Consider the following 13,296-nt stretch of genomic DNA (forward strand, 5'->3'; position numbering starts at 1 on the left):
ATCGGTATTACTTCGTTCGGTTACGTATTGCTGTGATTTTTTTATATTTTTATTCTCATTTCGTCTAAATCTTTTTTTATTTATTTATTTTTAGTTGGATTTTGAAGTTCTTGATGGTATACGGATGTAACCTTTGTTGTTATTCTTTATTATTTATTGTATATCGTCTTTCCTGTTATTCTTGTCATCCTTTTCTCTTCCTGTTTTAGTGTTTATCGTATTTGTGCAAAGTTTTCATTTATGCTGGAGAGAGAAATGGTGCTTGACGTGAATGGCGACAGTTTGATGAATGACTACCAGGCCTTCTTTCCTTTCCTCCTCTCCTCTTCCCTCCCTTCTTCAACCTCCCTACCTTTTCTGCCTCATCCATCTATCCTCACTCTCGTCTTTCCTTATCTTACCTCTCTGTCTCATCCATCTTCCCTTCTCCCCTCCTTCATTCCTTCTTTATTCCTTCCCTCTTCCATCCTCCCTCTTCTATCCGTCCTTTTGGGCTTCCTTCTCAATGCATCTCTTCCTTTTCCCTCATCCTCTTCTTTCCTTTTCCCTCTCTCCATCCTCCTCCTTCCTCAGCCTTCATTCTCTCCTCTTCCCTCCTTTCCCCTTATTTTGCCCCACTTGCCTTCCCCTTCGTGTGGGTTGTGGTGATAAGCTGGTATGCGGCTGTGGGCGAGTAAGGTATAGGTGTGTCTGTGTTTGTCTGTTTATGGGTGTGTGTCTGTCTGTCTGTCTATGTGTGTGTGTGTCTGTCTGTCTATGGGTGTGTGTGTACGGTTGGTGTGTGTGTAAGATTGGGTTGTGTGCGTCTGTGTGTGTGATGTAAGGTTGGCATGTATGTGTCTATGTCGTAGGTTGGCGTAGGTAGCGTGTGGGCCGCAGTAGTTAGTGGTTTATGGGTAACCTTCGGCAAGTTAGATGGGGAGTTTGGGGGGGGGTAGGGGAGGATAGATCATTAGCTGGGGAATGGGGAGATGGGAGGATATTAGAATTGTGTGGTACCTTAATTCTCGGAGGTTAGTGTTAGCGTTAAGTTAGATTAGGTCCGATTAAGGTAAGGTTAAGTTAGGTTATGAATTAGTGGGTTAAGTTAGGTTAGATTAACTTTAGGGTGATTAATCTCAAGGTGACACTGTGAGGATGTTGGGGGTGGGGGCTAATCATGTAACCCCTGCCCCCAAAATCCACATGGAATCCTTGAGGTGAGTCACATAGGTGTTGGCCTTTAGGATACCCACGCACTCCTACACGCCTCCTACGTCCTGTACACAAGGTCGACCTCCTACGGGCGCCAGGTTCACAAAGGTTCATGGGATTACCTGAGGATTGGCCCCCTCAGTTTATTTCACCTGATGATTAAGCACCCTGACGCTGCTTCAGGAGATTAGGTTTAGTGTGATTGGGTTTTGGTTGGGTTAGGTTAGGGTGGTTAATCTTCAGGTGATCTCTACTCACCCTAAATGATGTTAGAGTAAAAAGCTATCTAATTAGGGTTTTTAGTGTTATTGTTAATACGAATACTCTTACTTAAGATAAACAAACTCAACCAATAAGATGCAGTTATTTGTTTTTCATTTAAGATAACTGTCTATGGTCAAAATCTGGACAATCAGAGCCAGGGTACAGGAGGACCTCCTGATTGGTCAGGAGCTAAGGCATCACGGGTCACCGCCCTATTAGCTATAGATGGTGCTTGACTCATGACTTACCACATCTTACCACACACACCTACACCTACCCCACCTGCACTTGCAACACCTACCCACACCCACATCTACCCAAACCATTAGTGGCAATTGATTACACAGGTGTGGGGGTGGTGTTCCGTTGACTTGACCTTCACCCAACTGTCAAAATATTGGGGGCCTCCCTGGGAGACCGGTTGACAAGACGAGGGGAGAGACATGTAGATTGAGCTAGATCTCACACTGACAGTCAAGGCTAGGTAGTCTTGCTGACAGTCAGAGCCAGGTGATCTCGCTGACAGTCAAGGCCAGGTGATCTCACTGACAGTTCAAGGCTGGGTGATGTACTTGACAGTCAAGGCTAGGTGATCTCACTGACAGTCAAGGCTAGGTGATCTCACTGACAGTCAGGCTGAGTGATCTCACTGACAGTCAAGGCTGGTGATCTCACTGACAGTCAAGGCTAGGTGATCTCACTGACAGTCAGGCTAGGTGATCTCACTGACAGTCAAGGCTAGGTGATCTCGCTGACAGTCAAGGCTTGGTGATCTCACTGACAGTCAAGGCTAGGTGATCTCACTGACATGATCAAGGCTAGGTGATCTCGCGACAGTCAAGGCTAGGTGATCTCACTGACAGTCAGAGCTAGGTGATCTCGCTGACAGTCAAGGCTAGGTGATCTCACCGACAGTCAAGGCTAGGTGATCTCACCTGGTGATCAAGGCTAGGTGATCTCACCGATGGTCAAGGCTAGGTGATCTCACTGACAGTCAAGGCTAGGTGATCTCACTGACAGTCAAGGCTGGGTGATCTCACTGACGTCAAGGCTGGGTGATCTCACTGACAGTCAAGGCTAGGTGATCTCACTGACAGTCAAGGGCTAGGATTTCACTGACGATCAAGCAGGTCTCTCTTGACAGTCAAGGCTAGGAGATCTCGCTGACAGTCAGAGCAGTGATCTGCTGACAGTCAAGGCTAGGTGATCTCACTGACAGTCAAGGCTGGTGATCTCACTGGCAGTCAAGGCTAGGTGATCTCACTGACAGTCAAGGCTAGGTGATCTCACTTGAGTCAAGGCCGGTGGTCTCACTGAGCAGTCAAGGCTAGGTGTCTGCTCCTGATAGTCAAGGCTGGGTGGTCTCACGTTCGAGGCTGGTGACTACTGACAGTCAGGCTAGGTGTCTCCTGCAGTGGTGGTGATTTAACTGACAGTCAAGGCTAGGTTGATCTCACTGACAGTCAAGGCTAGGTGATCTCACTGACAGTCAAGGCTAGGTGATCTCGTGACAGTCAAGGCTGGGTGATCTCGCATGGTCAAGCTGGTGATCTCGCTGACAGTCAAGGCTAGTGATGCTGACAGTCAAGGCTAGGTGATCTCGCTGACAGTCAAGGCTAGGTGGTCTCACTGACAGTCAAGGCTAGGTGATCTCACTGACAGTCAAGGTGGGGCATTCTCACGGCGGTCAGGCTAGGTGATCTCACTGATCAAGGGTGGTCAGTGCATGGAGTCTCACTCTGATCAAGGCTAGGTGATCTCACGGACAGTCAAGGCTAGGTGATCTCACTGACAGTCAAGGCTAGGTGGTCTCACTGACAGTCAAGGCTAGGTGATCTCATGGTCAGGCTAGGGTGGTCTACTGACAGTCAAGGCTAGGTGGTCTCTGGCAGTCAAGGCTAGGTGATCCTCACTGACAGTCAAGGCTAGGTGATCTCACTGGCAGTCAAGGCTAGGTGATCTCACGTGGTCAGGCTGGGTGATCTCACTGACAGTCAAAGGCTGGGTGATCTCACCGACAGTCAAGGCTAGGTGATCTGGCTGATCACTGACAGTCAAGGCTAGGTGATCTCACTGAGTCAAGGCTGGGTATCTCACTGACAGTCAAGACTAGGTGATCCAGAGTCAAGGCTAGGTGATTCTCACTGACAGTCAAATAGGTGATCTCACTGACAGTCAAGGCTAGATGATCTCACTGGTGGGCTGGAGATCTCACTGACAGTCAAGGCTGGATATCTTGACAAGTCAAGGCTTGGTGATCTCACTGAAGTCAAGACTGGTGATCTCACTGAAGTCAAGACTAGGTGATCTCGCGACATTAGGCTAGGTGATCTCACTGACAGTCAAGGCAAGGTGATCTCGCTGAGTCAAGGCTAGGTGATCTCACTGACAGTCAAGGCTAGTTGTCTCACTGGGCAGTCAGGGCTAGGGTATCTCACTGACAGTCAAGGCTAGGTGAACTCACTGACAGTCAAGGCTAGGTGATCTCACTGACAGTCAAGGCTAGGAGATCTCACTGACAGCATCAAGGCTAGGTGATCTCGCTGACAGTCAAAATCACTGACAGTCAGGCTAGGTGATGTCACTGACAGTCAAGGCTAGTGATCTCGCTGACAGTCAAGGCTAGGTGATCTCGCTGACAGTCAAGGCTAGGTGGTCTCTGCTGACAGTCAAGGGCTAGGTGATCTCGCTGACAGTCAAGGCTAGGTGATCTCGCTGACAGTCAAGGCTAGGGTGATCTCGCTGACAGTCAAGGCTAGTGATCTCACTGACAGTCAAGGCTAGGTGATCTCACTGACAGTCAAGGCTAGGTGATCTCACTGACAGTCAAGGCTAGTGATCTCACCGATGGTCAAGGCTAGGAGATCTCACTCACAGTCAAGGCTAGGTGATCTCACTGACAGTCAAGGCTAGGTGATCTCACTGACAGTCAAGGCTAGGTGATCTCACTGACAGTCAAGGTTACGTGATCTCACTGACAGTCAAGGCTAGGATCTTTACTTTAGTCGGGTGTAGGTGATCTCACTGACAGTCAAGGCTAGTGATCTCACTGACAGTCAAGGCTAGGCATCTCGCTGACAGTCAAGGCTAGTGATCCGCCACAGTCAAGGCTAGGGTGATCTCGCTGACAGTCAAGGCTAGAGTGATCTCACTGACAGTCAAGGGCTAGATCTCACTGACAGTCAGGCTAGGTGATCTCACCGACCGTCAAGGCTAGGTGATCTCACCGACGGTCAAGGCTAGGAGATCTTTAATGACAGTCGCTAGGATCTCACTGACAGTCAAGGCTAGTGATATCACCGAGCCGTCAAGGCTAGTGATCTTACCCATTGTCAAGGCTAGGTGATCTCACCGACGTAGGCTAGGAGATCTCACTGACGGCTGGGTGCCAGGTGATATCCACCGCTAGTCAAGGCTAGTATCTCACCGACAGTCAAGGCTAGGTGATATCACTGACAGTCAAGGCTAGGTTGACGCTGACAATCAAGGCTAGGTGATCTCACTGACAGTCAAGGCTGGAATCTTACTGACAGTAAGGCTTGGAGACTATGCTGACAGTCAAGGTTAGTAGATCTCGCTACAGTCAAGGCTTGGAGATCTTACTGACAGTCAAGGAGATCTTCACTGACAGTCAAGGCTTGGAGATCTTACTGACAGGTCAAGGCTGGAGACTATGCTGGCGGTCAAGGCTTGGAGACTATGCTGACGGTCAAGGCTTGGAGACTATGCTGACGGTGAAGGCTAGGAGATCTCACTGACAGTTAACTAGGAGATTCCACAGTCAGTCTACTGTACAGTAGAATGCCTGTTGAGGTCCTGGAGAATGTACTTGTAGCAGAGAGTAGAGGGTAATATTTGGTTCACGTGAGAGATCAAAGAGGTCAGGTGAGTCCTTGAGATGCCTCCTTGTGATTTGCTTTTATTTTGTAAAAGGTTGTTGTTGTTTAAGTCTTCTGTGGCTAACAAAAACAGTAGTATATATTTTTTCTTTGTTTAGTCATCTTACAAATATATATTTTTATTTGTTTTTATTTTTATTTTCATTATACAGGGTAGACTGCAGGTAAAAAAAACAATATACCTAGACAGTACAGGTAAACAAACAATATACCTACCTAGACAGTACAGGTATTAATCAATCTACCGACAGTACAGGTAATTAACAATCTACCTAGACAGTACAGGTAAAAAAACAATATATAGACATGTACAGTAGATATACAAACAATATACCTAGACAGTACAGGTAAACAAACAATATACCTAGACAGTACAGGTATACAAACAATATACCTAGACAGTATAGGTAAACAAACAATATACCTAGACAGGTGGCAAACAAACAAACAATCAATCAAACTACAACGTGTTTTGTTGGTGTTTGTTTGGCAGGAGGACGAGAAAGTTATCGAACTGGTGGAGAAATATGGGCCCAAGCGGACGCTGATCGCCAAACACCTGAAGTCGCATCGGGAAACAGTGCCGAACGATGGAGGTCATCTGACTTCAACCCAGCCATCAAGAAGAGTGCCTGGACAGAGGAGGAAGACCGATCATTTACGAGGCGCAAAACAGTGGAACCAGTGGGCCAAGATTGCTAAGTTGATCCCTGGCAGGTGAGTCTGGTGATTACAGGGTCACCGTTAAAAGAGGGTCAATGGTTGTCAGGTCAAGGGATGTAAAGGAGGGCAATGGTTGTTTAGTGGGTCACTGTTAAAAAGAGGGAATGGTTGTTAGGCCAGGTATGATAGGTGAGGGATCAGTTTACTTGCCTGGTGTGAAGGTAGGGTAGACAGTGTTTATATATGTCTAGATTGCATTACTGTCTGTATTTTTAGTAGTTGTGAAGATTTACACAATTTACAAATATCTACAGTAAATTGCTACATAGATTTTCACTGTTTATGTATGTGCGTGTTTTAGAAATATTTACCATTTGATTGCAACACAGTTCTCGGTGACTCAACGAGAGCAATGCAAAATGATCTTCCAGGACTGACAACGCCATCAAGAATCACTGGAACTCTACCATGAGGCGTGGCACGAGGCGTGGAGATGAGGGGCTGCCGGACGCAAGAACAGCGGGTGGACGTACACAACTCGGCAGACAACCCTGTGATGGCAATCCGCACCACCACCACAACACTACTCCCAGGACTACTACCACAGAGCAGGTGGGAAGCTTGTAGTGTTGTAACCCCTCTCAATAATAGACTACAGTTAACCCTCTCAACAGACTACAGTTAACCCTCCCAATAACAGACAGATACAGTTAACCCACCCAATGTCAAGCTTTCCTAATACGGCCACCGTGAACCGTGAATCGTAGCTACTGCAGTACAGTTCTACGTAATACAGTATCTCCGTTAGCCGAATCCGCCAAACCCGAACTCCGATGGCCGGAATTGAAATTTTCTTGAAATCGTTCACAAAGTCGGAAATTTTGGAAAGATTATGGCTTTTGGAAAAATTTTGAGGGCACATTTGTGCCAATGAGATAGTATCACTGTATTGTATATGTAGTGAAATAGATTAATAGCTTGAAGATTCATCCTTATTGATTTACTAACAGAATCATCCTTCAGTATTCACTTTTAGTCTTCATAACTAAGAGTTTAATCCACTAAACCAGATGTTCGTTTTGTGAGTTTGTTCTTTCATTAATGACTGTAGACAGTAATTGGGTGATTATTATTCTCTTGTTACAGCTGTAGTAGGTTAAGTTAGTGTTTAGTTAAGTAGTGGTAATAATCAAATAAAAGTGTTCCTCAGTGTAAGAAAAATTGATTTATGAACAGTTTTGAGGAATAAATTTTACAGAAGTCAAGGAACTTCTGCACTGCACACTGTATAGTGTTGGACGTTTTGGCCTGACTGCATAAAACATAACAGAACGTAATTTAATATAACTTATCATAACATTACATAATGTAACATAACATATATTTAATATAATATAACATAACAATTTAATCTAACAAAACCTAATCTAGCTTAATAGTCGCCCAAACGTTCACCTCACCCACTACAATTTGATGTTTAAGGTGACATTATAATTCGCCAGGAATTACTTTATTATTTTTGTGTTGTTGATAGAGGTGTGAGTGTGTGTGTTTACCCACAGATGTTTGGGTCCACCGATCAGTCACGCATACAGCACTGGCACAACCTCCCTGCTGCCTCCCCCCCTTCCCCCTCCTTCCACATATACTACCATTCATGGGGAGGGCACTGCCGGCTCAGCTCCACCCAGGACTTCTCATCCCCACACTTCACTAGGTGACATGCCACCGCCATGCACACACCATTTGTCAACAACAACACGCCTCCCATATGGTTTGGTGGATGATTACAGGTGAGAAAACTCTCTAATTACAATTTATATATGCTGTATCAGATTACTGAGTACTTAAGTGTACTGTTTCATATCTGGGGTGGCTCTTTGTCCAACTTGTTAGATAGGTTGAACATAGTATTTGCCTATTAACTCCTTTAGTTGATAATCTTTTTTCTTCCTTTCTTTGCCACAATGTTTTTCACTTTAGTAGTTTTAACGTAACAGAATTTCCAGCTGGCAGGGTCATGTCGTTGTTTAATTCACTGTCTTGCCCACAGTGTCCATTTGTGATGTTTACCACTATAATAACCAGTTATAGTACATCCTTCTTTATCAGCCAAACTGTGAATGCCTGCTTCTTTCTGTGTTTCCATAATGCTATACTCTGGTCTCTCGCTTGCCGGTTTTCTCCTCGGTGATCTCGTGGTGTAGATTGTTTAATTGTAGTCTTTTTCTTCTGATTTTCTTCTTACTTCCCCCAGGCCTCGCTAGGTCAATGACTTGTGCCCAGGTGGGCTGTGCCCTGTAAAAAAAAAGGTTTATTTGCAATTAGAGGATTGGTTTTTCACATAAATTTCTGTCTATTTTACAAATATATCACCAGTCAGGCTTAATCTTTACTGATGACGAGTGACAAAATATTTTTATGCTGATATTATTTATGGTTTGATACACTACAGAGTTACTTGGAGTATAACAGCCTGCATAACAACAACAACAAATAATAATAACACCACCAACAACAACTATGTGTAAGGTAGCGCAGCCTGACACAGTCCTCCCACCACCAGCCTCCGCCCACCAGTGTAGACAGTCTGGGGGCACCCTGTCCAACCAGGTGAGGATTGTAAACTTTCACGCCACACAAAACCCGTACTATTGTGGACGTGAGGGTCTGGTCGAGGGAGTAGGGGCCATGCCTCAACTACCCCGCTGGCACCACTGACGCCTGTAGTTCTCCCACAACCGCCCAGGTGAGTTTTTTAAAGCTGGATGTCCCAGTGATTGGACTAGCAGTGCCCTTCACACAATGGTTCCAGTTAACTGTTAAGTTTCTAGCAAAATTTCCCTGGGTGCTGCAAAGAGATAACTACATCTTGGCTGTAGAACAACTACTGGTAATGGTTAATGACTGTGTATGGTCAAGAGAGATACTAACTAATAATGGTTAATTGTTCAGAGGAAGCTCTAGTAACAGGATATATCTTGATCAAACATGAAAACTTATAGTCGAGACTATGCATTTGTGCGATCGCTGGGTCCTGCAAACGACATTAACATTCAACAGGCAATCTATATCCGCGCCGACACCACCGCCCGGGTGCCCATCCCGCCTGGAGCCAGTACAGTCAGTACCTTCTCAGCCCCAACTGTTTGTTGTGTCATCGCTGACGTCATCGGTGAGCCTCCTCAAACCAGGGTTTCTCCTCCACCTGACAAGTCCAGCATCTATCACTACCTGGCATCATCTCTCTCTGCAAGTACACCTCTCTCCTTTGGTTACCCTCTCTCCTCTAGTGTTATCCTCTCTCCTCTTCTTCTCACATCAACCTAACATTCTATGTACCCAACCACTCTTCCTGCAATACTGTCACCATGTCGTCATTCTTATATCTATGATGAGTTGTCTCACACCTTTAGCTTCCCTGTTATGATCAAATTAACTGCAAGCTCAGGGTGTACACAGCTTATCATTGTACTTTACTATCATGAGGATAGAGGAAGAGACTTCAGTCCTATATATTACCTATTTATTTATTTATTCTGATTTTTTTTTAGTTTTGTTTCATTCCTTTCATGTATTTATTTATTTCTGATTATGCTTTTTCTTTTCAGTTTTTTCTCAATATTTATTTCCTTTCTGTGTATTTATATTCTTGATGAGCATATCTAGGAGTTTTCATTTTTTATATACTGCACAATATTAATCATTCTTTCCAGCCCTTCCTATCGTTAATAGCGTTGTCACCACCACCACCGCCACAGAATCTTAATATAACGCACTCCTTAAATACCTTGGTATCAGGATTCACAGTTGTACAATAACTTGCAGGAAATAAATTACATTAAAACTTAATATGAAACATTTGTATGTGTACTAGATAAATAAATATGTGTTATAACAGAGTAAATACGAGATTAGTTTACAGTACATTGTGATTTCAGTAAACGGATTAGTAAATTTTCATAAACTATATATTGACCGAGGAAAATCAATGACACGCATCATAGTACTGTCATCATATCTGAGGGATAGTGACCACAGTCCTCCACTGTAAACGCTTCGTCTGATTTAAATCCGCTCTAAGGTGTTGTATCTCTGGTTCTTCCTACCTTCAACTTTGCCCATTAATATTTCTTGTTATTATTCGACCAAAGTTTCATGATAAATGTTATACAGTATCTTATTAAACTACACACAGCAAGAGAATATGTATACTGTATTGTTTATTTTTCCACAACTCGATGCAAAAAATGTACTGTAGCTTAAATTGTATATTATTTCACACTTCCCTATTTCTACAAATCTAGAATATTCTCATCACTAGTATTTTAAAGAGTGCCAGAGATGATATTTAGTGTCCAGGTGGTATGAGTTTGTCTGGTGATGATTGAGTCTCAATCACCTGCCACTGATTATCTCTGGGTCGAGATCTTTGGGCATGAATTAACCCAAATTTATACTGTTTTTATTCTAACTTACTGTATGTTTAATAAATTATTGAGATTACTGAAGTATATCATTTCACTCAACTAATCATTATGTGTTTGGCAGATACTTATGAGCTGGTCATTGTCTCCACTCAAGCCTGACCGTACTCATGGAGGACTCCCAGCAGACCTGATATATGTTTGAGCTCACCTGTAGCCCAGTCAAGGTAGTGGTCCTCTACCTGCTTACACATATACTGTAGACAGTTACAGTAGACACTTATACTGTACTCACATACAGTACAGTTAATTGAAGATGTAATAATAATCTTGTATCTACAAAAGCATTAAACCCAGCCATCTGTTTATCACAGGTCAAGCAAGAGTTGTTGCAAGAATTTATCCTTCCCAACCCCTTCCATCGTACCCGTCATCATCACCACCTCACCTCCTGCCCCTTCCTTCATGTCCTCCCTCCTCCTGCGGGCTACATCCTCCCTCCGTACACACCACCACCTCCATCACCACCTGTCCGGTATCTTCCCACAACATGAGCTCCAACAGTACACACAATGGTTCCTTTCTCATCTATGAATCACACGCCTACCCCTCATATTGAGGCGGGACGAGGAAGCAGCCGTCCCCACCGTCCATCATCTGTCCCTATTGGTGAGCATTACTTCTCTGAGATGACTCTCCTGCACAAGGGGTTAATTGACTAAGAATAATATGTTAATGTCATGTGCCTGCCCTGATATTGGGTCTTATATTTTAAATTCATTTGCTAATTTTGATGTCATATACTCCTCCCATTTTCTCCTCCTCCCATTTTCCTCCTCCTGTTCCTCTGTTCTCCTCTCTCCTCCCCTTCCTTCACTTCTGAAATGCACAAAACTGTAACACAGAAATAATATAACTTCCACAGATAATGGCCGCTGTTTAATGGCTGTAATACCTCAGTAGTATTTTATGTCAACTGTTTGTTATTGTCCTCCAGGAAGCCAACGAAATACTAATCAATCCCCCACAAGATGACGCCGGTGAAGACAATACCCTTCAGTCCATCACAGTTTCAATAGTCCCAACCTGTCCTGATGACGGTAACCTCACCTCCACGCCCACTCTTTAGGCATCCCGGGCCCCAGTCCACACTTGCCAGCCTCACCATCTCCAACCCCACATCACATCGCCTACACCCAGCGAGCCCATCGGGTCAGCCAAGACCATGTCTCGGCGCCTCCTGCAGTTCTTGCCAAAACCCCAACACGCCAAGAACGCCTTTACGGAGATAGAGAAAAAGAGCGCCCACTACAGCATCTGGTGAGTCTACTATACTGGGATGATCCTGTCTCTGGGTACCTATGTTTATATCACCTTTATAAAACACAACTTTTTGCTGAGAACATTTTCAACTAAGTTCATATGTCGGTGGTTATAAGGGATTTGCTCAGCTCGTATTTTGACGATTTATCTATCTATCTCGGTGGTAAGTTTTAACGTAATCATTTGTTCATCCTCAAACACCACAGATGGTAGCACACGTGGGATGCAGACTTAAGTATTTGTTGTCCGTTTAGCCTCAGACGCCACGACCTGGAGGACATAGATCATACGGTGATACTGAGAAGGGAACGCATATGTTGAGACCCTGGCCATGAGTAACTAGAGTTGTCGGAACCAGGTACAGTATGACAGCACACACGCACATACATATACATGCATTAAATATAAACATACATACAGACACACATACACACAGAACTACAAAACACACACACGGAACCATTAAACACACACACACACACACACACACACACACACACACACACATGTACAGAGATATTTGGATAGTATTTCCAAAAAAAAAGGAAAACAAAAAGGATTATTTATTATATTGTGTGTGTGTGTGTATGTTATGTATGTTGTTATGTGCATGTATGTTATGTGCATTTGTGTGTGTGTATTATATATCTATACAGAGAATCTCCTAAGTAACAGTTATTATAGTATTTTCTTCCACAGTCCAGTGTTTAGACAGCGGTTATGGACGCTAGCGTAAGGCCACGCCTGCCATCGGTAGGGAAAACCTCTCCTAGCAAGAAGCTTGAAAGCCTCCACTTTGGTCGACTCCAGGAGACAAGTTCCTGGCTTCCGCTTGAGCTTTTCACCCTCATGCCAGAGTACACCAGTAAGTTGGTACAATATATCACAGTTCACCTCACCATCGCTCAGTTGTTTTTGTGTTTATACTGCAGATGATGGTAGCTACTGTATACTGGCAGTGATGATGGTAGCCATCTATACCGTCAGTGATGATGGTAGCTTACTGTATACTGGCAGGTGATGATGATGCTACTGTATACTGGCAGTGATGATGGTAGCTACTGCATACCGGGCAGTGATGATGGTAGCTTACTGTATACTGGCAGTGATGATGGTAGCTTTACTGTATACCGGCAGTGATATGGTAGCCATCATACTGGCAGTGATGATGGTAGCTACTGTATACCGGCAGTGATGAGGGTAGCTATCGTATACTGGCAGTGATGATGGTAGCTTTCTGTATACCGGCAGTGATGATGGTAGCTTACTGTATACTGGCAGGATGTGATGTAGCTTACTGTACGGCAGTGATGATGGTAGCTTACTGTATACTGGCAGTGATGATGGTAGCTATTGTATACTGGCAGTGATGATGAGTAGTATACTGTTGCATAAGCAGTGATGATGGTAGCTACTGTATACCGGCAGTGATGATGGTAGCTAATGTATATGGGTGATGATGGTAGCTTACTGTATTTGGGTGATGATGGTGGCTATCGTGTGCCGGTGAGTGATGATGGAGGTTT

At 44.3% G+C, this 13,296-nt stretch overlaps 1 protein-coding gene across 1 annotated transcript; it reads left to right on the forward strand.

The window, feature by feature from the left end:
• The first annotated feature begins 5,006 nt into the window (after positions 1-5,006).
• LOC121878599 (myb-related protein A-like) lies at positions 5,007-11,576 on the forward strand. Its single transcript, XM_042384937.1, is given in 7 exon segments — positions 5,007-5,192; positions 5,851-5,921; positions 5,923-5,940; positions 5,942-6,010; positions 6,012-6,074; positions 6,452-6,632; positions 11,445-11,576. Coding segments are annotated over 7 exon segments (720 nt in total).
• Positions 11,577-13,296: the final 1,720 nt, after the last annotated feature.

This window comes from Homarus americanus, unplaced genomic scaffold (genome assembly GCF_018991925.1).
Source record: "Homarus americanus isolate GMGI-L3 unplaced genomic scaffold, GMGI_Hamer_2.0 scaffold47729, whole genome shotgun sequence".
Classification (NCBI taxonomy): domain Eukaryota; kingdom Metazoa; phylum Arthropoda; class Malacostraca; order Decapoda; family Nephropidae; genus Homarus; species Homarus americanus.